This window comes from Eulemur rufifrons, chromosome 1, assembly GCF_041146395.1.
Source record: "Eulemur rufifrons isolate Redbay chromosome 1, OSU_ERuf_1, whole genome shotgun sequence".
NCBI lineage: Eukaryota > Metazoa > Chordata > Mammalia > Primates > Lemuridae > Eulemur > Eulemur rufifrons.
This window is the reverse complement of record NC_090983.1, coordinates 12,485,725-12,513,331: the sequence shown is the minus strand read 5'-3', so window position 1 is coordinate 12,513,331 and position 27,607 is coordinate 12,485,725. Positions and strand designations below refer to the sequence as shown.

The 27,607-nt window shown below is 40.5% G+C and overlaps 1 protein-coding gene across 4 annotated transcripts in view; it reads right to left on the bottom strand.

Moving 5' to 3' along the window:
• Positions 1-27,607, bottom strand: part of DOCK10 (dedicator of cytokinesis 10) — a 251,705-nt gene that overhangs the window by 177,550 nt on the left and 46,548 nt on the right. Inside the window, exon 1 of one of the 4 annotated variants that reach the window (XM_069466686.1) lies at positions 13,798-14,018. The exons of 2 other annotated variants lie outside the window; for them this stretch is intronic. In XM_069466686.1, coding sequence (XP_069322787.1) covers positions 13,798-13,959 — 162 coding nt within the window. In that variant the 5' untranslated portion in view covers positions 13,960-14,018. Of the gene's footprint in view, positions 1-13,797; positions 14,019-27,607 lie in introns of those variants that run through there. One more of the 4 variants, XM_069466695.1, reaches the window with a different exon arrangement.

Here is a 27,607-nt window from a genome sequence, read left to right as displayed (position 1 = left end):
CATGATCATGTTTAATTCTGTTATTTAAAAGATCTTCTCATGATGAGTCACATGCTAAGTGTCCTATTAATCCATTTTGTAAGAAAAACTACACATAGGAGGTGCTAATGGTTATTTGCAGGGATCTGAGGGGAGTGTGCGAATCTATGGAAGAGATTTAAGGAGAATGACCTCAAGTATTTTCACTTTTTATCTTATACCAATATGCAGGGTTATGTTTTTCATGTAGCATATACTCCTTTTACAATTTAAAAAATATAAAAAAGGAAAACGGAGAGGCTTTATTGTGTCCTGATTATTTTAGACTTCTGCAATGTAGTTTTCCAATACCCATTTATGGTATATTTTGGAAAAACATCTAAATGGAAATCACCAGCAGAATTATGAATCGAGCCATGTAAATCTAAACTTTTGAACGTGGAGTGAGGTAACTGTTGGGAAAATAAAACAACGTTAAATCAGAACCATGATTATGCACATACAAGGAAGAACTTGCTGGGAAATCGAGTATGTGTGAAGCAAAAATGGCAAGGAGAAAGCCAAGAGAAAATGATATGTTCCGTATTTTTACTGACTGAAATGATTCCCATGTGGTATTTAAAAAAGAGCGCCAGAAAATAACCTGGAGGAACTAAAAATAGTTTAAGTTTTTGATTCATAAAACCACAGGGAACATGAATCTGAGCACAAGATAATTCCAGGCAGGGCAGCAGCTGGAGCTGAGGGAGGGCTTCTGTGCCAGAAAGAGCTTTGCTGGGCAGGTGTGAGGCCGGAGCTCAGCCCCACCCGGCAGTTCTCACCTTCAGCAACACCCTGGCCCCTATTCCCGATTTCTCACCTATGATGTGGCCCTTGGCACATTGCCTCCTGGAAGCCACTTGGTACTGAGTACTTGGAATTCTCTGTAAAATGGTGATAATTTGATATTTACTGCTGGAAGGTGAGTGATTCAATGAGATGATATCTGCTAGGATTTATGAATTCTAAATCAAGAATTTCGTTTTCACTGCCTTTACCTTCTCAAGGTTCTAAAATAACAGATTCTGTCCTAACTGGGTAACGGAGGTCGTAGATTACTTTTTCCACACATACAGGGCTCCATTTACAATTCTGGTCAGCAAGCTAATGACTGTAGTATCATAGCCAGGTCTTTATCCAAGTATGCAGCTACATGGCATGTGCACATGAAAACATTTATGGTGCATGTATGGATACACATGGCGCTGAGTGTTCCAAGGCAACACAAGGTTGAAGGTTTTTTTAACTGGCTTCCAAAAAAACAGCCATAGAAGGACAGACACAGGCACATAGAACTACCACACAAACTTCAACCAAACAGAGGCAGAAGGTTGGGAGGGTGAACTCAAAGTAGGGTTTGCCAAATCCAGGCAATAAGGGCTGCAGAGAGGCACAGTATCTTTTGTGGAACCCCAGGGGAAAGCTGTTGATCTGTGATTTCTCTACTTCTTGGTGATCTCAATCTGAGATTGTGCTCTCTGCTTTTGCCAAGGAAATTTTTTAAAATGTGCAGTTGTGTGGAAGAGCCACAGTCCTCTCAAATGGCAGTAACAGATTTCTGTTGGTCCTTTTTAATTTACTCAGTGATGATATCACTCCACAATCATGTTTGTTCTCTCACTGTCCATCTTTAAGGAAGTCATCTAAAGTCTTGAAGGTCTTTATGACCTTGACCACATCTGTAACAAAATACCCTTTCTCTACAAAGAGATCTGAAAAGCTTCTGAAGGTGAACTTGAGTGATTCCAAAGGCCCTCACTGTTTTGTGATGAACTTATAATTTCTTTTTTGTTATAGCTGTGCAAAAAAAGACATATTTGCAATCAGACTTTTTATTCCCCACTTCTTTGCAAACTCACTGGTTCATTTGCCTGCCAGTCAAAACAAAAGCCTCCAATTTCTATCATGTCAGCCCCTGAAGACGTGATACCACCCTGGTTCCATTAATTACAGATTTGCTGTGCTTCACTCAACTCTCAGAGCTACATGAAAGAAATGGATGCATGTAATCTTCATCTCAAAAGCTATCAGCATTCTTTTTCAACAGCATAGACAAAAATGGGACAAACTATCATAGCCACTATGAAAGAACTGACATCTTTAAGGAAATAAAAACCGGAGTGGAGGAATGACACAGATTGAAATGTCACACTGTTTTAGAGTGGCACAGAAGCAGACTGGCTTTAAAGCAGACCTTAATAAGTCCCCTTTAACAACCACAGAACGGTTTGGTTTCACACTTCATTTCTCCCCCTCTTCCTTGTCTGCATCTCTCCTTGTCCTTGGTCCCTGTCTCTGCCTTTTGGTCTCCAGCGACATTCCTCTGGTGGCTTTCAGTTGGGGAATATCGTCAGGTTCCCTGGCTTTTTCACTGAGTCCTCTTTTTGAATAACACCAGCAACAGCAGTGTGAGGAATCACTACCACGCTGCAAGTCAGGATACTGAGGTTCAGAGAATTCAAGGAATTATCCCAAAGTCCTGTATTTCTCAAACGGCACAACAAGCTTGATATCAATACCCAGGTTTTGTCACGATACCGTTCTGTTTCTGTCACAGCACGGCATTTTGGGATTCAGAGTTCTGTAAGGTGACAAAGATAGATGTCTGTTCTCAAAATGGAATTCTGCAAACCCTTCAGTCTGAAGAGATCACAAGAAGGTGATTTTCCTTTCCTTTTTCCTCTTTGTTTCTCTGTCATGGGACCCATGAGACCCCCACAGTAGTATCTGTGTCTCTACAGATCTGCTTTTCTCCTTGGTTTATCCTACAAATTAACTTGAGCTCATTATCTTTGTATTTAACCCTTAAAGAAAAAGTCAAGAAACTAGTTTGGAGCAAGAGTCCCTTGTTATGAAATGATGGAATTGGCTTTCATCTCCAGATGGATTTATTCCTTTAAAATAATGAGAAACCGGACAGCTATGGACATTATTATTTTGCAGTTAGCATCTATGTAGTTCCATGTAAGACTGTGCACATCCTTTGAAACTATAGCTCATTATCTGTGGATTAAGAGAAGGGAATAGTATGTATAATAGTTAAAAAGAGTATGTGGTTCTCATCATTTTGAGATCTGAGCAAATATCCTTGTTCTGCCACCAACTCTTATAAAAGTCAGAGATATATCCATTTATCGCTTTGGCCCTTAATTTTGCCTTCCAAAGAGGCAATTCGATTCTGTAATCCCAAATTCCTAACGTTTTATTAGTCTATATAATCTATACTGAAAACTTTGAATTTTTGAGAAAAGCGCCAAACACCCTGCAATACTAGATGGATACTGAGCAGAAAATACCTCTGCAAGAGATCACAGGCCTGAGTCAGTGGAGATAGGGAGGACAGAAGGGTGCCATGGAGAAGCGGGTGTAGTCAGGTTGCAAGAGAGGAGGAGAGGTGGGTGTAGTGGGACAGGTGGGTGTGGCTACGTTTCAGGACAGGAGGGGGAGTGGGTGGAGTGAAAGAAGTGGGCGTGGCCAGCTGCAGGAGAGGAGGGAGGTGGAATGGAGGTAGGGGTGAGCTTGGCTGCTCTGTAACGGGAGGGGAGGTGGGTGCAAGGAAGGAGGTGGGCGTGGCTGGGCTGCAGGGAAGTTGGCAGGTACAGGTTTGCCAAGGGCCACACTGGTTGGGTGACTTGGGACAAGTTCAGTAGCCCCTGGACCTGCACTGTCCAATACAGCAGCCACTAGCCACAGGTGCTTATTAAGCACTTGAAATGTGGTTAGTTTGATGTAGGAACTAAGCTTTTAATTTTATTTAATTTTGATTTAAGAACTGATATTCTGTCCAGGTATTGGAAAATATTTTACTAGTTTTGGAGAAACTTATGTATCTGTTACTCTTTCAACTGCAAATTTTATGAAATCTAAATATCAAACAAATATTTGTGACAAAAACTTAGCATCCAAATTGAAATGTGTTGTAAGTATAGATCCACTGAATGTTGAAGATGAGGTATGAAAAAAAGAGTGTGAAATATCTTAATGATTTTCATATTGATTATGTGGCCAAAACAATAATAGTTGGGATATATAGTATTAAATAAAATATATTATTAAAAATTAATTTCATTTTTTTTAACTTTTTAAAATATGGCTTCTAGAAAATTTAAAATTACATATGTGACTTATATTATATTTCAACCAGTCAGAGCTTCTCTGTATGCTTTAATTCCTTCCTCAATGATATGGGAATAAAAATACCAATTTCCTCCAGTGGTTGTTGTGGTAACAAAAAAAAATAACCATGCAGATTTCTTAGCAGAGTGCCTGGAAAATGGCTGGAAGTGCTCACTGAAGAGCTATTATTTTCCAACACTATTTCCATCTTTACTTTCTCCAACTTGCAAAGCATAACATAAAGATAATGTATGGGTTACTCAATCAGTTCTCATAAAGCGTCTGAGAGCAAAGAGGGGATTACACAGAGGGACCAACATCAGGGATGCTGATAATTTACAAAATGAATCCATATTCTTTCCACCTCACAGATTCCCACTTTATACCGTTATGACTCATAAGATAGGGCTAACATTCATTCACCTGTCAAAGCTCTTACTGAGTATCTAATTTGTAGAAGAATCGACATTCTGTAATTTCGATTTCCTAGGTTTCTTATGGTTACAAATCTGTAATAAAAAAAGTCTACTCACATCAGAAAACACTGAAATAACCTTAAGGTTACATAAGTTTAAAAAAGTCAAATAATGTTAAATAAGATACAATCAATTCTCCATCTCTAAATTAATAATTTCAGTTATACCTACTGAGTTTAAAATACATTCTCTCTCTCCTGATTTTCTGCTTTTTGTTATTATTGTGGCGGTTTTAAATTTTAAATGTTTTTTCAGTATTTTGTGTATTTTTTCTTGGTTCCTTACAATTTCTAAATTTGGCATAATTTGGAGAACTGGAAAGGTGTAATATTCCTTTAATAAACTATGAAAGAAGAAACTAAAAGTTAAATTTCAGAAGACAGACAAGTAGTGGATAACACAGAAGAGAAACTCAAACAACATATATGCTCTTTGAATAACAATCTCTTTGTGTGAATAGTCTATTAAATAATTATTATAGTGCTCTGATAAATACGCTAACCTTGAATTCCGTTTCCACACATTCTATGAAGCACAAATTTTGTGTCTAGTAGTTCAATTCCTTTTCCTAAACTCTTTAAAGTAAATTAAATTTGTAAACCTTTCCTAGTTTCAACAAGACAACAAAAGCAATAATAGTAGCTAAAACGTAGTGCATTGTTACCAAGTGCCAGGCACTATTACAGATCCATTACTTGTATTCACTCACTGAATCCTTAAAGCAACCCTACAGGATACTAGGGAAGGCAGAATAATAGCCCCTCAACAATGTGCATGTCCTAATGCCCAGAACCTGTCCCTATGTCATTTACATGGCAAGGGTGAATTAAGGTTGTAGATGGAATTAAGGTGTTACTAATCGGCTAACCTGGAGACAGGAGGACTAGCCCAAATCACCCAGGTGGGCCCAGTGTAATCACAAGGGTCCTTACAAGTGAAAGAGGAAGGTAGAAGGGTCATAGAGAGACATTTGTAGATGCTACACTGCTGGCTTTGAAGATGAAGTAGGGCCATAAACCAAGCAATGTGGGTGGCCTCTAGAACCTGGAAAAGACCAGAAAACAGATTCTCTCCTGGAGACTCTAGAAAGAAATGCAGCTCTGCCAATTTTAGTCCAGTGAGATCCATTTCAGATTTCTGACCTCCAGAAATGTAAGATAGTACATGTGTGTTATTTTAACTGTAAGATAGTATGTATGTCGTTTAAAACTAATTTGTTATAACTTGTTATAGCAGCAATGGGAAACTGATACAGATAAGTACCCTCATTATTCTCACTATACACACAGGGAAGCCAAGGCACAGAGACTATAAATAATTGACCCAGAGATCACATGGCCAGCAAGTGCTTTTGCAAGGGACTCAGACCCATGTACTTGTATTCATAACTTGTGGCAACACAATATAAATCAGGACTGGCATATGGCATTTTTCCACGTGGTTTCTTGGTTCAACTGTTCTCTTTCTTCTTAGCATTTATTCATTCTTTGGGTCTCAGTTCTATTGCCACTGCCTTAGGGGAGGCCTTCCCTGACTGTTTTGATGACGTTGGATGCTCAAAGGATATAGTCTGAAGGTAGAATATAACTCTCATCGAAGTACTTTTCATGATTATAATTTTAAATTTGTCTGAATTCTGTCTCAGTCACCAAACTGTAAGCTCCACGAGAGCAGGGAAGAGGCTGTTGTCACCTGTGCCTGCCAAATGCAGGGTGCCGTCTCTAGCTGTCCACTGAATTTCTGACGTTCAGACAATGTAACCATGACAAATTCACGGCATGCATATTGAACTTGTTGGATGTGGTCTTAAGAAATAAAACACATTCCAGTAGAATAAAGATTTGGAGAAATGAATTTCAAAAAATCCTAAGCTTTAGCCCCTAAGTAAATTGGCTTCATGAATATAAAATCTGAGAGAATAAAACAGCTATCCAGAAGAGACTCGTAGCATGACAGGAATACTGTATTTATACTTGGTTTGCCAAGAGATGCATTTTATCCTCAATTTCGCAAGATATTATTATATTGAAGCCTGGTGTTTGGGGATAATCCTAAAATCCACTCTTCTAGAAAGCAAAGAAACAGAAACAAAAACAAGCATACCAGGATACTAGGGTTTTTTTTTCTATATTTGATTATGTTTTAAAAATTAAGGGACTTTTATTAGCAGTGATTCAAGTCTATATTTTTTTCTCTTCTTTTTCTTTTTTTTCTAGAGACAGGGTCTTGCTCTTTTGCCCAGGGTGGAGAGCAGTGGTGAGATCATAGCTCACTGCAGCCTTGAACTCCTGAACTCAAGCAATCCTCCTGCCTCAGCCTCCCAAGGTGTTGGGACTAGAGGTGTACACCATCACATCTGGCTAATTTTTAACTTATTTTTGGTAGAGATGATACCTCACTATGTCACTCAGGAGTCTATACTTTTTCTAGCCACATGACTATGTATTTTTACTTGGTAATAGAACCTTTTTGACCTTCACACTATGGCTTCCCCCAAAATACTTATATCCACTAAGCACATAATGTTCTATATATTTTCATACACATTTATCTATATCTATATCGATCTATATATAGTTGAATTTGCTCGTTGTTTTTGGTGTAAGTTTCTACGATCCCTTCACACACACCACACCTGATTTTCCACTTTATCATTGCATTGGTTTTAAACTTTTTTTAAGCTTTTAAACTTTTTTTTGATTTTGTATATATTTTTTCTTTCTTGCGTATCATTTCTAAATTTGGTATAACTTGGAGAATTAAAAAGATACAAGATTATCTGGCTGAGATGATACAGGATGTAATTTGAGTTTAGTAAGCCTTTTCCTCAAGGATTTATGTTGCTAATTCCTAAGCCTCTGATCACATTCAATTAAATATTGTACTCATTCAATTCATTTGTCCATTTTCTGTGGCATCAGGATTCAGCTCAAAACTAGTCTACAAGGAAAAACAACTGCAAAATATTCTTTGTGCTTTTAAGCTCCATGTTACAGCCATCTACAGCAGCCCATTTCAATTCACACTCTATTGCAGGGGCTTGCTTTCCCACGGGAATCTTATAGGATTAGTATATTCAAGATTCAACCTCACATTAAAATGAAATAAAAACATGAGCTCAGGATTCAGAGAGTTTGGAAGTTGTTCCCTCTTCATACATCGATTCAAAAAGATGAAAATGGGCAAAACACGTTAAGATCCTTTCACAATAAGGTTTTATTAGATTAGAATATTTATTATTGGAATAAGATGAGAGATCATTTTATTTCCTTTGAAGTCGTTTCCATAGTATGTCCCTCTCTGGTCCTGATTTTATTCATAGGATACACATATGTGAACAAATGTATGTTCCAAGATACAGAATTATAATTTTCATAAATAATTCGTTTCTTTCATTTAACTTCCTTATCCCAGGTTCTCGGAGTACCTGAACAGGAAGGATTGTTGTGCCTCTACAAGACGAGACCCAAATGTGGAGGTTTGTTGAGGGTCAGAAAGCAAACCGAGTAGAAGCTTGATACCAGCCTTGTCTGCCTCTCTTTCCTGGTCACACTCACTGCACCACCCTTTTTTGGGGGGATATGGAACAAATATAGTAAAACCCTAATGTAGAAGGCCTCCCCATATTGCTAAGTGGGAAATCCAATGGATGAGAACTCTCATGAGCACAGTGGCCTACAGTGGATCCCTAGTACTCTAAGTTAGCCTGCTGACCTGCAAGACTCCGTCACTGTGTAACACTAATTAGGTTACAATGTGATTCTATGAAAGTAAATATGAATACTCTGGTGCTTCCAATGGACAGGACAGATAATTGTCCCCATTTAGCAAACTTGGAGAAATGGATCAGCATGTCAAGGTCATACGGACTGCTATTAAGAGACAGACTTGAGACTCTGATAGTGGGTCTTCTGACTCTAAATCTAGAATTCACTATTCAATCATAACAGTTCTCAAGTGAACACGGTTCAGATCCTCAGATGAACAATAGGTACCCAGGGGAAAATCCAGGTTCCTTTGTATCTAGTCAGGGACAATAGCACACACATTGTAGAGGTCAAAGTTAAAAAAAGTTTCCTTTGTGGTTGAGATCACATCATTCACCAGACAGTAGTCAGTAAACATTTTCCATAAATGGTCAGACTAAGTATTTTAGGCTTGGTGGCCTATACATATGCTCTCTGTACCTTTCTCCCACCCACTCCTGTGCTTGTTTTGTTTTACATCCCTTTTAAATTGTGAAAATCATTCTTAGTTTGTGGGCTATATGGATGCAGGGAGATTTTGACTCCCATACCATGGAGTTCATCAGAGCATTGGACCTAGAAAATTCTAGAGCACCAAAGGATGACTTGTCATGGAGGTCTTGGGGCAGTAACTGCAATCCCTTACTCTGAAATGTTTATCATGTAAGTGCACATCCTTGACTCACAGAAGAGATTTCACCTTCCTGACTCACCACAATTTTGGGCTATTGTTAATTTCCTGTCTTCTACCAAAATTCAAGACAAAGCCATATTTGGCTTGCTATATACACTAGATCTTTGGCAGTCCCAAATTTAAAGTTTATGGTTTCTACTATTTCAGAGACATCTCCAAATGCTCATGAATTTTTAAACTTTTTCACTTTTGAGTTGAGACGTGAATCTGGGATGTGGGCACTGGTCATACAACCAGAGAGAGACCAGCGGCCCGACCAACACTTGCTTTCCTTTCTCCTCTTGTGTCACCTCTATCCTCCAAGTGTGAACAGATAAGCACTCTCTTTTTTTGTGGGGAGTGGAGAAAAAGATTCTAAAAAGAAGCTAACTTCTGGGGTTGGTGATGAGTGAATGACATAAGAAATTATAGCCATTAACCAGAAATAGTAGATCCATATAGATTAAATTAGACAGTATCCAAGACCTTTAACAAAATATGCTATAAAGGAAGTAAGAAAAAAATTTATAAAAGGGTTTCTGTTAATTCTCCTACTAGAGAAAAAGTTTTTGAGTGAGAGAGAATTTAGAACTTCAAAGGAATTTATTCATTTTTCCCAGTTAAACTTGACTGCATTTTAATAGACCATTGTAATAGTCTCAGATGTTAGGATTCCTGCATCCCTTGTAAATGCCAAGGACCTACAATAGTTAATTTTGATGTTTAGCACGTCTCTCCACTTTGGACTACACAGACGGACTACAATTATGCCAGCCCAATGCTTATCTCTGCATGTAGACTCAGAACCTGGACTGCAGGAATGAAACGCTTTGGTACAACCTTCCACAATGAAGTCTTGAGTTCCAAAGCCTTCTGAAGGGTATCAACAGTGGAGCCTTGTGTTTATCTTGGCAGCTTTCTTCATCCTTAACATACTCTTGGGTATTTCAATTAAGAGTTAAGTGGGCAGCTTTATCCTTTTCATATTGGTATCAACTGCTTAAAAATATCAAATAATCAACAGATACATATTCAGTTTCTAGTATGTAAAAGGCATTGTGCTGGGCACCACTGGGGCAAAAAGCAGACTTAGTTCCTGCCCATGCAAGTTTCCTCTCTACCAGCGAGATTAAAAATATATATATGAATAGTTAAGTGAATAAACAGTTAAAAGTTCAATTAAATAGTTCAAGCTGTGTTAGAAGGCAATGCATGATTAACTTTCAAATGAATTTACACACCATAAATATTATAGGATATTAGAAGAGAGAGATCATTTATTCATTCATGAATCTTTTATTGGCATTTACATTGGGCCAGGCTTCACTCTTCCTTAAATAGTCCCTTACAACTCCAGGCTCACATATCCAACTTCCTACTTGACATCTCTTTGTACAGAACTAACAGGCATTTCAAACTCAATGTCCTTTTATAGTGAGCTTAGCTTCTCTCTCCAAACCTCCCCCTCCTGTCGTCTTCCCCATCTGAATGGCAACTTTGTCCTTCTCACCATAAAAATCACAGTCAACCCTGACTCCTTTCTTTTTCTCACACTTTAGATTCAATCCACAAGCAAATCTTATTGGTTATACTTTTGAAATATACCCAGAATCCAGCCACTTCCAACAACCTCAACCACTAGAATCCAGGTGTTTTGCTGGGATCATTGCAATAGCTTCCTGATTAATGGTCTTCCTGCTCTGACCCAAGACCCTCTGCAGCCATAGATCCTGTTACTTCCCTTCTTAAGTCCCACAAATTCGTAAGCTGATAGTTAATATAGCACTTACTATTCACCAGGCACTGTTCTAAGCTCTTCACACGTATTAACTTACTGAATCCTCGCAATGACTTTACACAGTAGGTACTGTTATTCTCTGCATTTTATCAGTGAACAAACAAAGGCATAAGGAGGACAAGGCATTTGTCAAGATCACAAAGCCAGTGGGTGGCAGAGATAGGACTCAAACCCTGACATTCTAGCTCCATTGCCCATGCTCTTACCCTCTGTGTCTGCTCCTTCCAGCGGCTTCCTTTCTCACTCTTGGAACAAGCCCATGTCATCATGACAGCTGAGAAACCGAGCAAAGTCTGTCCCCCATTACTGCCCTAATCCCACCCTCTGTTCTCCTTCCCTCGGCTCACTCAGGCCACACTGGCCTCTTCGCTGTTCCTCCAACACCCCAGGCTTCTTCTCATATTAGAGCCATGCACCTTGGCTGGTCCTTCTGTCTAAGACACTCCCCACTGCAAGTGGCATGGTCCCCTCCCTCCCTCACTGCCTTCAGGTCTCTTCTCAGAGTTCAGTGTTTCAGTTAGAATGTCCCTGACCACCCTCTTGAACTTCTTACTAATAACATATCCAGGCACTGTTCTAAGCACTTAACACATACTTTACTTCATGAAACCCACACGACAGCTCTGGGTGGATGGAATTACAATTCCCATTTTACAGATGAGGAAAAGAGACACAGAGATAGTTAAACAGCATGCCCGAGGTCACTCAGCTGATGAGCGAGAAAGTCGGGATTCCAACCTGGATGCTCTGGTTCCAGGGTCTGTGATCTTACAAAAAAAATCAATATATAAAATTTGGTGACTAATGGGTAATGGGAAGGTGAGTAGAAACAAAATTTATTCTGAAACATAGAGCCAGAGTAAGATGATTAGCAAATACAAGAACATTAGGTTGAAGGAGGAGAGGAGGAGGGGTTTAGATTTTCATGTTCCAGAGCCATGTTTCTCATAGTATCACCCAAGGTGCTCCTTCGTCAGAGTCACCTGGGGCGCTGGCTTTAGCAGATGAGTGCAGATTCCTGGGCCCCACTCCAGACATTCTCATCTAGAGTCTTTGGAGTTCAAGAATCTGCATGAATAAATCCTCGATGATTTTGAAACACACTAAAATTTTCAAACCGCCGTCTTGGATGATAGGGAATATTTTCATTGACTTAAGTGTGTACATTAAGCATCACAACTCTAGTATAGCATTGCCATAGCAACAAGATTTGCAAAATGTACTATCACATTATAACTTTGCAACGTAGGGCAGGGCTCTTTGAAGGTTTTGTTCATTCGTGGATTCCAAGTACTTGGAACAGTGCCTGGCCCATAGTAGGCCCGCAATAAATAATTATCAAATGTGTGAATTTTGGAGTGGCACCAGAGTAAATTTTCAAAATGCACAATGACTCTGTATGAATATGTTTTACTCTGAGTAGTCCAAGATTTCCTCAGACTTCTTATAAAAATTCAGTTTATCAGTTTTATCATTATTTCCTTAGAAGGGTGAACACTTCTAGAAAGTACATTGGCTTTTGGAATCATTGATCTAAGTGTGATTCGAGGTTCTGGCATTGAGTAGGTGTGTGATAAGATATTCAATCTTTCTGAACCTCTACTTTCTTCAACAGTAAATTCTTCATCAGAACATTTAATGTCAATAAAGGTACTGTATAAATCCAAAGCATCCTTAAAAATAAGAAACTGTTATTAGTGAACAGCTTTTTAATTTCTCAGTTATTTGGAGGTATACTTTTTTTTTGAAAATTCTAGCTGCAAAATTTTATAGCCTAACTATTAAAATTAGAAAAGAAATGACTATTTTAATGACTGATGTGGCCTGGCAATACACACAGCTATAGGATGCCTTAATGTTATCAACAAGAGTTAAACTTGAAAAACAAAGGTCTCTGACTTCTGAACTATCACAAATCCTTTTAAATTTGATTTGTGAAAACCTGTAAGTTGCTCCTATTTAGTGTTTCCTCTTAGAGATAATCATAGCCCACTAGTTCAAGAACAATATTGCCTTTTGAAAATCAAATATTGATTTGTTGAAGAAGTTGGCATAAAATGTTATAGCTTAGTATGCTGTCACTCAGAGGCATAGCCCAAGCCAAATGACGTTCACTTAAAAACTTTTAGTGTAACAGGTATTTTCATTCATTATTTACTACATCCTTGATATCTGAACATTGAAATCTAAGAGAAAAAAGTCGATTATGCTGAAACCACCCAGACTTTAATACCTCCCCAATTTTGGAAACTTTAGTATATCACCTATACCCTAACAAAGGATTTCAGTGACGAAGCAGATCTCTCAAACCTAAAGTAAGGAAAAACTCTATCCTCTAATTTATTCTTGCTGATCAAACAGATGCCCAGAAAGGAGCAACACTCTCTATTACAATTAAAGCACATACAAAAATGTAATTTGACAAATGGCAAGAAACAGCTTCCTAATTAAAACAGCATGCATTCTACAAGATCCTCAATACTTTATTCTGATTTTAAGTTAAGCACCTTGGAAAGGCATTTCCGTTGCAGAGTCAGAAATAAAAGCCTCAAGTACCTTGAAGTTAGAGATAAAACTCCCAGCATCTATAGAACTTGATAGAAAAACATCCATTTTAGGCTCTTCTCTCAAATTACAGTTATAAAATAAAATCCATTTAATTCAGTCAACTCCAAAATGTTCTATCTTTTTCTGCACACAAGTTAATAACAACATACAAAACATTAGGCAGAAGAGAATGTCTGATAGACCAATAAACTGCACATTTTCATGAAAGCTTTAAGAGAAAGAAAATCTGTTTTTTGAATGATAGAAATGATTCTGAAAGGTTTTCCTCCAACAGTATAGCAGAGTAGCAAACTCTAGGTCCCACATGTCTTTATTGAAAGCTGAACACCAAAACCCTTAAATTGCAACCTCTCTATCAAAACAGTTCCATCAACCGAGGCTGCTTTACCACGGATACCATACCATTATGATGAGGGTTCGAGGTCTACTCATTTCATCGTCACTTTCCAGAGGCACAATTTCGTGGGATGGTTCCTCTTGGCGTCGTCTACAAATGTGTGGACAGCTCCTCTGGACCACAGAACGAAAAGCTTGAAGCAGAACAATGCTGGCAGTGCAGCCCATCGCTGCATCCTGGAGCCCACAAAATAACTTCTGTGTTGATGCTATGTTTGAAAAACAGTGGCTCCTTGTCCCTGAAAACAGCCTACACTGCAGCTGCAGCCGGCTCACTCTCCAATCGCTTCCTTGAGCTCTGATCATCTGATCAAGGCCAAATAGCTTGGATGCAGAGATGGGGAAGATCTGATCCACGGAAACTGAACACACTCAGGGATATTAGAGCCGTTCGCCCAGAGAGTATTTCTCAATTCATTTTGAGAGCATGTTTCCTGTACATTACAATGACGCTCTTCGAATCCTCTTTCAGAGGTCTGAAAAAATCTATCTTTCCCACCCAGACACACAAATAAATTATTCTTTTTCAAATTAAACCAACTAAAAATCTGACTTCACATTGACATTGTCCCCGAGGCAAATGAGCATCATTTAAAGAGGGAAAATGATGGCTTTTAAAAATGTAAACACTTCCTGAAGGAAATTTGGCTGGACATCTCACTAAGTGATTGGGGTTTTACTTTTCCTGGCTCCTAAGTTCCAGAAATGAAATTGGTTCATCTCAAATGTAGAGTACGCTGAAGCAAGATGATTTATCAAAAGTATGCACACATTAACCAAACCCATGTGAGAGACACCAGTGTTCCCCTGCGATTTGCTTTCAATAGTATGCTTGTTCTGTTCCCACACATACAGTTCTGCAGCCTAATACATTTTTATATTTACATAGGCGGCTTGCAGGGCTGAAAATATCTCTATTACTGAGGTCACTCAGCAAGCTCCGCCAACCTGACCTCTTAGAAAAAGCAGCTGTAAAGCATTTTAACATCCTGTCAATAAGAATTCAAGGCCTCCGAAAGGACTTTGAGGTCTCTGGCAGTTAAGAGTCTAGTATCCTGTGACTCCTGTGAGACTAGTCACTTAGGAAGGAACCAAAGAGAGATGCTTGGAAATCGTGTGGCCCGTCTGGAATGGCCTCAAGATCTAATGGCAGACTGAAAGAGAATAGGACGACAGGGGATGCTTGCACTAAAAATATCTCATGGAAAATGGATTTTGCTTACAAATGAGGAAAGTATGAAATTCCCAAAAGAATTTTCAATGTCGGGCTCTTTCTGCCAAGCTAATTCTTCCAGTGTTAACTCTCAGAGAGTCAAAGAAAAAAAAAAATGTTTTCTTTGGTTTCTGGGCTACTCAGTGTGAAGGGTGCAGCAGGAAGTTTGGGGAAGGTTTGTTTTGCCACAAGGTGTGGCTGCCCCAGCCTCAGTGAAGCTGCTTTCTCAGAAGCGTCTAGCATAATGCTCAATTAGGCATTCATGGCTCAGTAATCTGTCACAACACTGCATCGTTTTAATGGGTATGTTTGCCAGAGAAGTAAAACATGTTTCTTTTTCTTTTCTTTTAAGAGGTACTGACTGCCAGTAGATTTTCATTTCTTTCTGTTTTGAGCAAACATATTTTAGTGCTGCTGGAAAAGGAAGAAAAAAATGCTAATGGTGCTGGCAAGTCCCCTAACTCCCTCTGGACCTTTGTCAGAGTGCCTGGCTGCTAATCTAAACCATTTTTACTCCAAACAAGTAGGGCATTTACTGAAGGGAGGCTACAGTGTAGCCTGTCTGGCTTGTGTGTATCGAATATCTATACATAATGGTGTCCACCAGAGAGGAAGCACGGTGTGGGCTGCCATGTTTATGAGGGTGTCTTTTCAAACAGGAGTGTTCTTCTGGGCTCCCTGTACGCCCTCGCTCACCCCCACCTACTAACTCCCACTCCCGTACCCCATGGCATTTCATTCTCCCATCACTACCTTAGGTTCTGATCATCTGCTCATGACTTTGTAGCTCAAATGCAGGGAGTTGCTGACTGGAAAGGCTGAAACATTCCACCAGCTCCAATGAGAAGCTGGAGAGAGAAGACAGATACCTCAGACACATTCCATGGGCTTGGCAGGGAAGATGCACTTCACATCCCAAACTCCCTTCCAGCCATCTCTCTCTAAATCTGGCTAACCCCCCGGGGTGGCTTTTGGAGTCAGATGTTTTGGCAGATGCCAAAGTCTTTAGGGAAACAAATGAGATGCTTTCTAGCTATTAGAATCCTGTTTTCATTGATCACCTCTTTGCCTCTGAGGAATTCACCCTTATTACTGATGGGCTGCTGAGGGACTCTCAATATTCTCTCTCTCTGTCTCCTTCTCTCTCTGTACCCTCTATTATCAAGTTAAGGGGCTGTTTCTTTGGAATTCAATAAATGCTACAGTTATGCATGGCCAAGAAATGAAAAAGATTAAATAGGAAAGAAAAGTTGGACATGTCAACAGTTTCTCATGAAAAATTTCAAACACACAGCAAAGTTGCAAGAAAGGGGTTTGGGTTCTGAGCTCTTAAGTTTTAAATAGTAAATTAAGCTGGGGTCATGTTTCGGGGGATGAAAATCTACCCAAAGAGACATGGCCAAGTTCCCCCTCATGTTTAGTGTGCATGTTCATATATAAGAAATATTTTTTTAAATGAGATACAAAGTCTTCAGCAAATGTCTGCTATTTTTGTTTGAACTATTAATAAGATGAATCATTAGTTTGGCCTCCCAACATCAAATGTGCATGGCTTTACTAACAAATGAATACTGGAGCTTCTCCTCTGCTCTCTTGTCTGCCTCCATCCCCTAGCTGGGTCTTATTTCATGATTCGATGTGATATTTATTAAATGTAAAATGCTAGAAGCAAGATTTTTAAATTTATTATCCTACATGAGGAAATAATGTCACTGACACTTTGTAAGGCTAAATTTTCCAAAGAAATGCTGGCAGCTAGATTTTATTCTAGGTCATTAAATGTATATTATACTATATTATATTATATATGTTATTTCATATATATAAATTCATTCAGCACTTATGAAATCTTAAATTGTATGCAGTGAAAAATTTTTTTGTTTCAAAAAAGAGAAAGCCATTTATGTAGATAAGGAGCAGCCTTAGTGTACACAGGAAAGAGAAGGAAGTGTAGAGGGAGATGTTTTTGACATCTTATTGACCAGGGAGAAAGACAAATGGAGGAAGAAAAGGCAAGGGCTTCTAGAGAGTAAAAGGAGGGTGAAGAGGCAAAAAACGAAAAGGGAATGAAGGGACAGGGGAAAAAAAATCTCCCAAATAGCCTTGAATACTACCAAGGCTCTTGCTCCTGTCTCAGGGGACTATTTTACCTGGTGTAGGCTGTTCATCTCATGTCAACAAATCCCTACAGATGAATTTAGTTTTCAGAGTAGTTTTCTAAAATCTTTTGGCCTAAGAATATTTGGCTTTGGATGTACCTATTTCCACCACTGGGATAATATATCCAAAGATCTTTTTGCAATGGGCAAGGAAATGCATATTTAATTTAAATAAATAATGCCTATTGAAAGTGTTGGACTTTCCCAGCTTTGTTAAATTATGTAAGAGCTCTATATCTAAATCTATATATATACTTGAGCTTGAGGTGTCTAAATCTATCTTGATCATGTTGAATTGGACTGTGCTTGGGCATGATGGAGGTGAAACCCCTGTTCTTCTCTTCCCAAAAGACTGGGAATATCTGAGTCTTCTGAAATGCTTGGATGGGGTGAGGTTTTCTGCTAGCTTTTATAAGGTGTCAGGTACACTGAAAGCTACTGATAATAATAATAAGGATTGTATTGTAAAAACAAAGGTGAACTTAAAAAAAATATTTTACTCAAGAAATGAAGCCTGACAAAATCAGCCATAAGTGCTTTTTGGGTGTCCCTGATATTGTATGGCTTGGTTTCATTGCTTCCATTGTGAGTGGCTGGTTACTATTTTAAGATCCTGATAGGGTCATGATTCGAATTCATTTATGAAGATAATTTTATGGAAAGCTTTTGAGAGTAGAATTGTGTCCCCCTCAAAATTCATATGTTGAAGTCCTGACCCCTCAATGTGACTGTATTTTGAGAGAAGACCTTTAAGAAGGTAATTTAGGTTAAATGAAGTCACATGGGTGGAGCCCCAATCCAGATCTGTCCCCCTAACACATGTACACGATAAAGAGGCCATGTGAGAAAACAGTGACAAGGCAGCTGTCTACAAGATAGGAAGAGAGCCCTCGCCAGAAACCAACCCAAGTGGCATCTTGAACTTCCAACCTCCGAAACTGTGAGAGAATGAATTTCTGTTGCTTAAGCCACCCAGTCTACGGTACCCCTAGCGGACAAATACAAAGACCTTGCCTGGGAAACCCATATTCTAACAATGAAGCTTTGAGTGAATCATCACCTCCCCAGAGAAAGGTTCTCAATCTCCCCATGTTCAATTGACCCCACTTTCCTCCCTGCTTCCAAAGCACAAATATTCAGGAGTCACTTGAGAAGTTGCTTCTCACTGCACCCACCTGCCGTCTGGCCAGCAGAACATGGTGTCCACCATATTTGGAGTCCAGCAGCTATGACTTCTAGTTCAAGGTGGTGCATGGAGCACATTTGTTTACCTCTCTCCCTCCCCAGATCCAAGTGAAATGACAAAACAGTATAAAAGGGAATATATTGATTACAAAAATGAGAAAAGGTAGAGGGACTTTTCAGTAGATGAGAATTTCTGAGTATTTCTGAAGGATGAAAAGTGAATGTGATCACATTGATTAATAATAACCCAAAATGAAGAACTTAGGAACAATTTACATGCACAGGAGGAGGATGCAGCTGATGACAGCCATTTCTCTCAGCGGAGCCCAGGGGGGACCCCAAGCTTGAGAAAGTTGGGGCTGGATGTGAGAAAGTAATTAGAGGACTGCCCTCCCACCCCCCATCAGCAAAGACAGAACACTAGAGCACCTGACAACGGCTCTCCAAAGAAGGGCAAATGCTTCCAGAATACCTAGCACAGGTATGAGCACCTGAGATACTCCCATATTATTTTGTCTTTGGCCAGTGGGCCTGGAGGCCTGTATCCAGCCTGCCTGCCAGACTGGCTTACACATCCTGAAATAAAGGGTGTAATTGGCACACTGGTCACCCTACTTGTCAGTCTGACCAAGCGAAGGAAGGGACTCACACGTTCTTCCTCTCCCTGTTCCCAGAGCCAGAAGGAAGAGCACTCTGTCTCCCCAAACTAAGTAGATCCCTCCTTATACTTGGGTTAATTTATAGAGAAACTGACAGAACCTGCAGTCAATATGTACCGAGCAGTATGGTTCAAGCCTAATTAATTAGATGCTCATCCTGATGGCAGCCTGGAGGAAGAGGCAGCCAGCAGAGCACAGTGGAAAAGCTCATAGTGAGCTTCAAAGTCAGAGAGATTCATGCTGCAGTCAAGGTTCTGCCACATATAAGCTGTGTGTTCTTTAGCAAGTCACTTACCCTCTCTGAGCCTCAATAGTATCTGCTGTAAAATGAGGGTAGTTGTTTACACATGGTGAGAGGAAAGTAACTGAAAAGGCCAATATAGAGCCTGGCCCATAGTAGTCATTCAGTGAGCAAGTGTAACGCTGCCTCTGCTGCTTCTGCTAATGGCAACAATGGAGGCTTGGTTTCCTCCCTCTCAGCCTCCAGGCTCAGGTTAAATGTGAAATTGCCCCGGAAAAGTCTCCCCTAACAGGTCTTCCCTCACACCCCTGAACCTCAGTCCTCAGTACTACACCCTGTGGGTTTCCTTCCTAACACACAAGCTGTAATTATATTCTGATTGATTTAATTTTTAAATCATGTCTCCCCTCTATAAGACGTAGGAGTGTGCTTACTTTGTTCACTGTATACCCTGCACCCACCTTGGAGCAGGTGCTCAATGAATAACCATGACGATGATGATACCACTAAGAGAGCAACCCTCCCATAGCACTTACTATATGCACAGTTCTAATTAATAGTTACACATATTGATTCATTTACACCTCCCTCTGTGAGGTAGTGTGATGATCATCCCCATTTTACAGTTGAGGAAACGGAGGCACAGAGAAGTTAAATAATTTCCTCATAGAATCACAGCTAGTGAGTGGCAGAGCCAGAATTTGAATCTAGCTAGTCTGGCTTCAGAGTCTGAGCACATTATAACCATTTCTGAATTTCAAATCAGTGCCAAGTAAACCTTGTATCTTCCAAGGGTATGTTTATATCAGAAACATCTTTGGCATGCCGCGGAGAGTAGTGGGGCAACCACTACTTAGATAGCTGGTTTATCCTTGACAGGAAGGTTTGGGATTTTTTTTTTTTTTTTTTACTTGAATGACAGTTTCAGAAGGTAGCTAGTAGTCTTAGCAGATTGCCTTAAGGTGATGATTTAAACTGCACTTTGATGGGAATTTAAAACACTTTTAAATGTAATAAATTTGATAAGATGATTTTTTAAAAAAACGTATTGTGTTTACTGTGGGAAATGTTCACTGGCTGAAATGACTCAACTACCCAAATTCGCTATCAAAGCCTATATCTGGAGTACAGAAATATGGCCGGCTCCCTTCATTACTCACTATTGCCCCCTGCATGATGTAAGATGTTAGTTAACACCAAAATGCCCCCAGCAAAGAGGCTACTTTGGGTCCAACCAGAATGAGGCCATCACCCCAAGTACACCCTGTGAGCCTGGACATGGCTGCCCATGTTCAAAGAGGCTGCTTTCCTCAAATCCCTTGGAGGCTGACCCGGTGTCCTGGAGAGTCTGCTGACAGCTTGGACACATCACTGCTGCACAGGGAAGCAGCCACCTGCCTTCCTGGGCTAGGTGAGGATCTGGGGGTGACCACCAAGTTGGTGTGAACTCAACTGCCTCACAATCCTTGTTGCATCTTCCTTCTCCCCCACAAGTATTCTCTGTGGAGTCATGTGATGGGGAAAAACCTGGGGACCAAGACAAAGGGTAGTAAACCTCCATCTGCTTATTTAAGCTACAGCATGGCCTTTACATGGGAGCTCAGTAATGATTTGTGGAATGAATGAATCAATCAACAGGTAATAAAAATATCATCATCAGCATCAGCAGCAGCATCAAGCTCTTAATCATGTTGACTTCTTTGTAAATTTTCCAGAGGCTCAGCGATTGTTCCCAAACAAAAGTGACACAAAGGAGGAGAACCCCCATAGATTAAAAGTGACAAGGGATTTTGCCCTAAGTCAAGTAAAATCAGGTCACGGGATTTGGTCATTTTCCAGGAGAAGATTAGCGAGAATCTTTTTCTGTGTCTGCTTCCAGATGGGTAAGTCCCCTCAGGTCCAAATGCAATTAAATGGCTAGGAAGGAGTTAATAGGCGCCTTCTTAGCTGAAAAGTGGAAAACGCATCCAGTGAATTGATTCTCCCTAAGGCCCGGTTACCCTTTATCAGCTTGCATCTTTGCCTCTCCTAGCGCTACTCAAGCACTTGGGATTTAAGTCTATTTTGACAGTAACCCATGACCTCTTATTTCCACATCTGTGATTTGCAGAGTCCTTTTCATTCAGTTTCTCTCTCTTTATTTTCACTTAATTATAGTGGCCTCCTCTTTCAAGACATCTTTCCACCTGCTGACATTTATTGACTTGTACAATTAATCACATCGGAAACAAGCACATTGTTCTTTCCCTTTAAAAATACATGTGCTATTGCCAAGCTCTCCCTTATCGTCGTGTTCCTACCTTTGGCATTGGTGCAGCTCAAAAGCAGATTATTCTTTTGTTGGTACATTTAGATGCATCAGAAAATTATCCTTCATTGCTCTCTAAATCAGCATCCTGCAGAGTGCATGAGTAATTCAAATGTTCCATTAATGTCTTACATTTCTGAGGCGTTTATGTTTGATGGAACTTTTCTCAGCTCATAATAAATCTTTCTTATTCTTAAAAGAAAGTAGAGAGTGTAGCAGCTAAGCAAAGGATCAGGAAGCAGATTGTCAAAATTTAAATCTCCGTTGAGCCACTTATTACCTTTATGACTTTGCGTAAATATTTTAAGCCTCAGTTTCCTCATCTGTTAAATGAATGAGTATCCATGAGGATGGAATATCCACATCACGTGGTTGGCCCAGTACCAACACAGGGTAAGTATTCAGTACATATTAGTTATTACTATATCTAAGGACTTTTAGACATTGCTTCCTTTGTCCCCACTTCTTCCCCAAGTGGTATTTTTTTAATCTCATCTCCCGACTCTTCCTTGCCCAGGGGTGCACAATGTTCCCTGGGTGATGGTGTCAGAAATGCCTCGTCTGTGCTTTGAAGTTAGCTCCCACGATAATGTGACACAAGTTCCATAACCTCTTCCCAGTCCTTTTCCATAAGTAAACAAATTTGAAGTAATGTAACAATGCCTCACTTATCCTGAGGTCTCTCATTTTGCAACCTCAACTATTCTGATCACAGCCAAGTCCTGAGAAGGCACAGAAACAACTTCTGCAGAGCCAGAAAGAGATGGCACATGAGGCATCTGTGACGCTTAGGGAGTGGCTTAGAGAAGAGGTCCTCGTACCATCACGGTTTATACCTTTACCTTATTCAGGATTCCAAAGAGCTTGCTAAGCTAAGCTTCCAATGGCTTTTGACCAAAAGCAATGTAATTCTGACCTGCCCTGGTCCAATGGGACTGGGAAGCAGACAATTGAACCAGAAGGACGTCCCTGCTGAAGGCAGCTGTGCCGACAACTTTTTCAAAGGGTTGTGGTGGGCCCCACTATTAAGCCAGCCGATCAAGACCCAGATGGGGCTGGGGCTGTGTACCTGGGGCAGGAAGGAAGGTACATTATTCCAGCCTGTTACCTAGGAAGTGATTCAGAGACATGAACATGAGCTTGGAGTTGAACAGACCCACCTATGTTTGAATCCTAGTGGCATTGTCTTAGAACATCACTTTAATTCTCTGAGATTTATTTTCTTCAACTGGCCACTGACAGATGAAGTCTTCTGCAGAGCTGTAATAAAGGCACTTAGTACAAAACACTGTCATAAATAGTAGAGGTTATCTTTCTTTCACCACTATTATTATTAGAGCTATTTTATTACTATCATTGTTATTCTAAGTAGTTGCCAAAGAGGGTAAGTAATGGTCCTGCAATTCAAGGCTCAAAGCCAATAAAGTCATGTGTAAACAGTAACCCAGCAAAAGAGAGAACCTTGGCACTAGAATGAAATGGCAAGGTCAAGAGTGAGGCCGGCAGGGCAGGAAGTTTCTTCTTCAGCAGCCAGTGGGCCCAGGGTGCATGGCTGAGTCAGGCTGACTTAAAGGCATGAGCCACCCACAAAAGGAAGGGACAGATAGTAGACAATATGACAAAACAAAAACATAGAAGAAATCAATATCCTCAGTATCTGGGACTAATCCATGTTGGGGGCCATAAACACCATAAAGGTCAATACAAATTGCACAGTGTTCTAGCCGGTATGATAATAAGTGGCACAACAACGCTGATGCATCAGGGAAAGCCAAATTATGTCCAGTGGCCACAGATTAAGGAGAGAGAAATATGTGCTACATTACAGATAAAATTTCCACCAATGACTGCTTTTAATTTTTACAAGATTAGTCATTAAATTGTACGTAAATTATGTTATCTTCAAAAGTTAGCTATGTGAAAAATATTCTCAGATAATACTGGATAAATGAACTATTAACTGTACTTTCAGCACTTGTTCTATTTTATTTTATTTTATTTTCTATGTTCATTTCTTTTCCCCCTTGAATTGTGGCAGGAATTAACCACCCACATACTAAACATTCCAAGTTAAATCTAGTTTATGGTAATCATGAATTGCTTTCCAAACATGAAAACGGCAGTCTTTTAAGGCATTTACAATGTTCTTTGCAAATCAATGTGAAGATGAAAAGGATGATGCCAACCTGGGCGGATCTCAACTTTACGTGCTTTGCCAGGACTCAGGGGAGTAGCCCAACATATCATTTTAGGGTTGGTGCAAAGCACCCAGCTCAAGGCTTTTGAAAGGAAATGAGGAATAACTGACGTTTAAATCCAGCAGGCAGAGGAGGGGCAGGCAATATTTAAAAGGTTAACTCAATAAGATAATGTTCAGCTTCTCTTTAAAACCTAAACTGCAGGATGTAGATTCTTAAAAGTTCTTGTTCCTATTATCTCTAGTTGATGCTACTGACAAATGAAGCCACTGCGGTTCCCCAAAAGGATTTGTGCAGCCTTCCTTCGTGGGTGAAGTGGTGGGAAAACAGTGAGTGGTGTTTGGGCTCTGACACTAATTAGGATTTCAGACAAGTCTCATCACCTGTTTCTCTGGATCTAAGTCTATAAAATGAGGGGTAGTTCAGATGCTCTCAGATTCCTTCTAGGTCTAGGATGGAATAGCTTTATCTAACTACAAGATTCAGAGAACACCAATGCCCAATGTCTGGACTTCAGGGTAGAGATGAAGATAAGGAGAATTGTTGCTGGTGTATACCACATTTTCCCTACTAATATATCTTAACAGGCTATAGTGAACATCACCAATAGTGTTGCAAAAGAGACAATAACACTCTGAAAAGTGAGGGGGAAGAGGAAAGAAGCGGGAGTAAGGGAGGGGAAGTAGGTCCAACCAAACTAATTTCTTTAACTTGGAGACAGAGTCATTGCCAAGACAGAAAGTGGTAGGACATTATCCTATCTGCTCCCTCTCTGGACCCAGCCCAGTAGCCAGAACAATCACCCTAAATAGTCCTACTATGTAGACAGCAATGCCTTGTGCACAGGTTGATGGAAGGGATAATAAGAAGGCTCAGCTCCTCTTTCTTTGGTCTGTTTCTTTGGAGGTATAATCATTTTGCTGTCCCAGACCTGAATTTACCATTTCCTGGATTTGTGACTCCTTGGCAAATGACCTTTTGACCTTTATTTCTACATTGGTGAAATGGGGATAATAATAGTATATTATATAAGATTCTTTTATGATAATGAGGAGTAAATAAAATAGTCTAAATGAAGGAGTAAACACAGTACCTGGGGCATAGGAAGAACCCAATAAAAAGAGAAGCTCTACTGTTTATGAGCTGAACTCAAGAATGTCCATAGTTCACGTCCACTCACCAAGTGAGTCAACTGTGCCTTTTCTTACAGGGTGGCATTAGCACTCATGGAAAAACAGAAAACCCCCTGTAGTGGAGAAGTCAGTGGGCTTCCAGCATTTTAGAACAGAAGAATGCAAGACAGAATACAGGACATTTATGTTCAACCCTTTGGGGAAAGTATTGTTATCCTGTCTTCTTTTCAAGTACAGAAATCAGCAGGAGAAAGACTCACAATTCATAATGAAAGGGAACTGAATTTTGACTATAGAAGTTATCCCTGTCCCCTGCACTCCCCAAGTCCACTCTGTCTGCCACCCAACACTGCCAAGTTGCCAGGGGCCAAAGCTGAAGTTTAAATGGAGATTTTCACTAGGACTGTTGGGTTATGTGGGGGCACAGTCCCAGCCACCATGTTGATGTTGCTTCTACTTTGAAAATCCCTTAAACCTGGCCATATACAAAATTTCCCAAATTCAACTGCATGTGCTCTTAGGTCTTTAGAAATGTGTGTGATCAGGGTATGCTCCTATTAAATTTCTGAAGGGAAAGCAAGAGATGTTAATGCAGTCTTAATAAAGGTCTCATCCCCACCCAATATAGGGATAAACAGAAAGAATTTCCTATGAACATGCTTTGGCTTTTAAAACACAGTCTATCACTACAAGCCTATGAATAAAAATAGTGACATTTTAGATTACTTTATAATTCATTTAATATATAAGATTTATTTTAAAAGAATAGTCTATCAATTTATACTACGACCCCTTCTGTTGAAGCTAATAGTGACATAAGCTTAAAAACAATGTTTCACCTTGTCATCAGAGGTGTACACGCACTGGTCAAGGAGGACCCTAGCAAAAGTCAGCCTGGACTTGACAGTCAGTTCTGCCACTTACCAGCCTGGTTAGCTTCAGCAAGTTACTTGACTCCTCTCTACCTTCCCACTTACCTCGGGAGAATTAAGTGAGAGAACACATATAAAAGGTTTAGCATGGTGCCATGCAGTACTAAAAGATCAGTTAAGTGCCAGCTGCTATTACCCTCTCCAAAAAGTGGGAAGTACTATCAACTGGAAAGGCTTACTTCTAGTTTCTCTAACAGGTATTGGATATGTCAGGTACAGTGCTCACTACAATATACCCACAATAGAGATTGCTTCTTTCTAGCAGCTTCTATCTTAGTATGCTGGACACATAATGTAATCATCATCAGTAATATTTGTTGAGAGCTGTCTGGGAAGAGGTCGTTGCTACACAACCAGTGTCAGCAGAGAAGATCTTCCTTCCAACTGTTTGTTTTGTGTATATGTTACATCATTCTTCTAGCCACTTTCTGTAGCTCTCCCTTTAGTTTACAAAGCAAATTTACACGCACGTGCACACACAATGTATAAATAAATGTGGGCTCCCTCCCCCAAGATGGCGTGGTAGAGGCATTTTTTTAGTGTACCTTACCCACTTGGAAATAGCCAAATAGTGTATAGAGATTCACAATGTGAACTTTTATCCAAGAAAGAACACAGGAGCTCATCGAAAAAGTGAAATGAGCTTTGGATACTTTGAAAGGAGCGGCAAGTAGCAGCCCGCACCATGGGTCGGGCAGAAAACCGCAAATCCTGCGGGCTCGGAAGCAGACTGTCTCCATGACATAATTCCCACTGGGCAGCCTGGGAATCCAGGCCACAGCGGAGCTCCTCGACCTAGCATGGGATGTAGTGAGCAGTGGGGAGTGTGTGAGGAGAAGGAGTTTTGTGAGGGAAGTGCTTTGTGTATGCTCCCAGACCTTGGCTCTCTTGGGAGAGGCTCCAAACTGAGATACGTGATCTAATGATGAGATCTCACAGCCAGAACTGAGAGGCAAGCATGGAGTGGCTCGTGCTGTGTGCATAGGAGTCGGGGGTCACCACTTCATGGGCCCTGTCTGGGAGGAGCGTGGCCTGGGAGCTGCAGTTTCTTTCCTGGGCAGGGAGTCTTGCAGCCTGGGGCAATTTTGCAATTTGAACACAAACTACTTGGGACTCAACTGGCTGTTTCAGCTTGCTGCCATCTGCGGGGCCACAGGTGGGAGACCTGCCAGGTCAAGGGCGTGGGAGCTAGATGGGTCCCATTACTACCTGCTGGGCCGTGGAACCCAGGCTGCCCCTCTCTCCCCTTGTGGGCTCTTTGGTGTGACAGATGCAATTCCACCCCTCCCTGGACCCTTGCCCCAGCAGCCAGAGAACTGTCTTCTGTTGGGACCACCACTTGAGCCTGCCACTGGGAAGCCTGAACACAGGCTGGCCCTACCAGGCCTCCTCAGGGCTCTGCTCCCCCACCTCCCACCCACTTGGTGGCCGCACATGGGACCCGCACCCCTGGGAGTTCTATGGCCCTTCCCATTGCCTGGGACATCTGAGTACTTCCCCTGGTTAAAAAAAGGCCAAGCATAAATCCCACTGCCACCACAGCAGCTAGCTCTCTCCACCTACTGGCCAGGAGGTCAACCTGCACAACCCATTGTTAATACAGTATCTGCTGACACAATTGCACAGAGCCCAGAAAGGAGAAAAGCTTTGTGCTGCCTTAGCTACCACCATTGCTCACACCACCCTGGCAAATCAGAAGGCCTTGAGCCCATTCACTCACCTAGTGCATTACTACTACAGCTGGTATTTGAGAAAGCCACCATATTAAGGCTATATTCCTAACCAAGG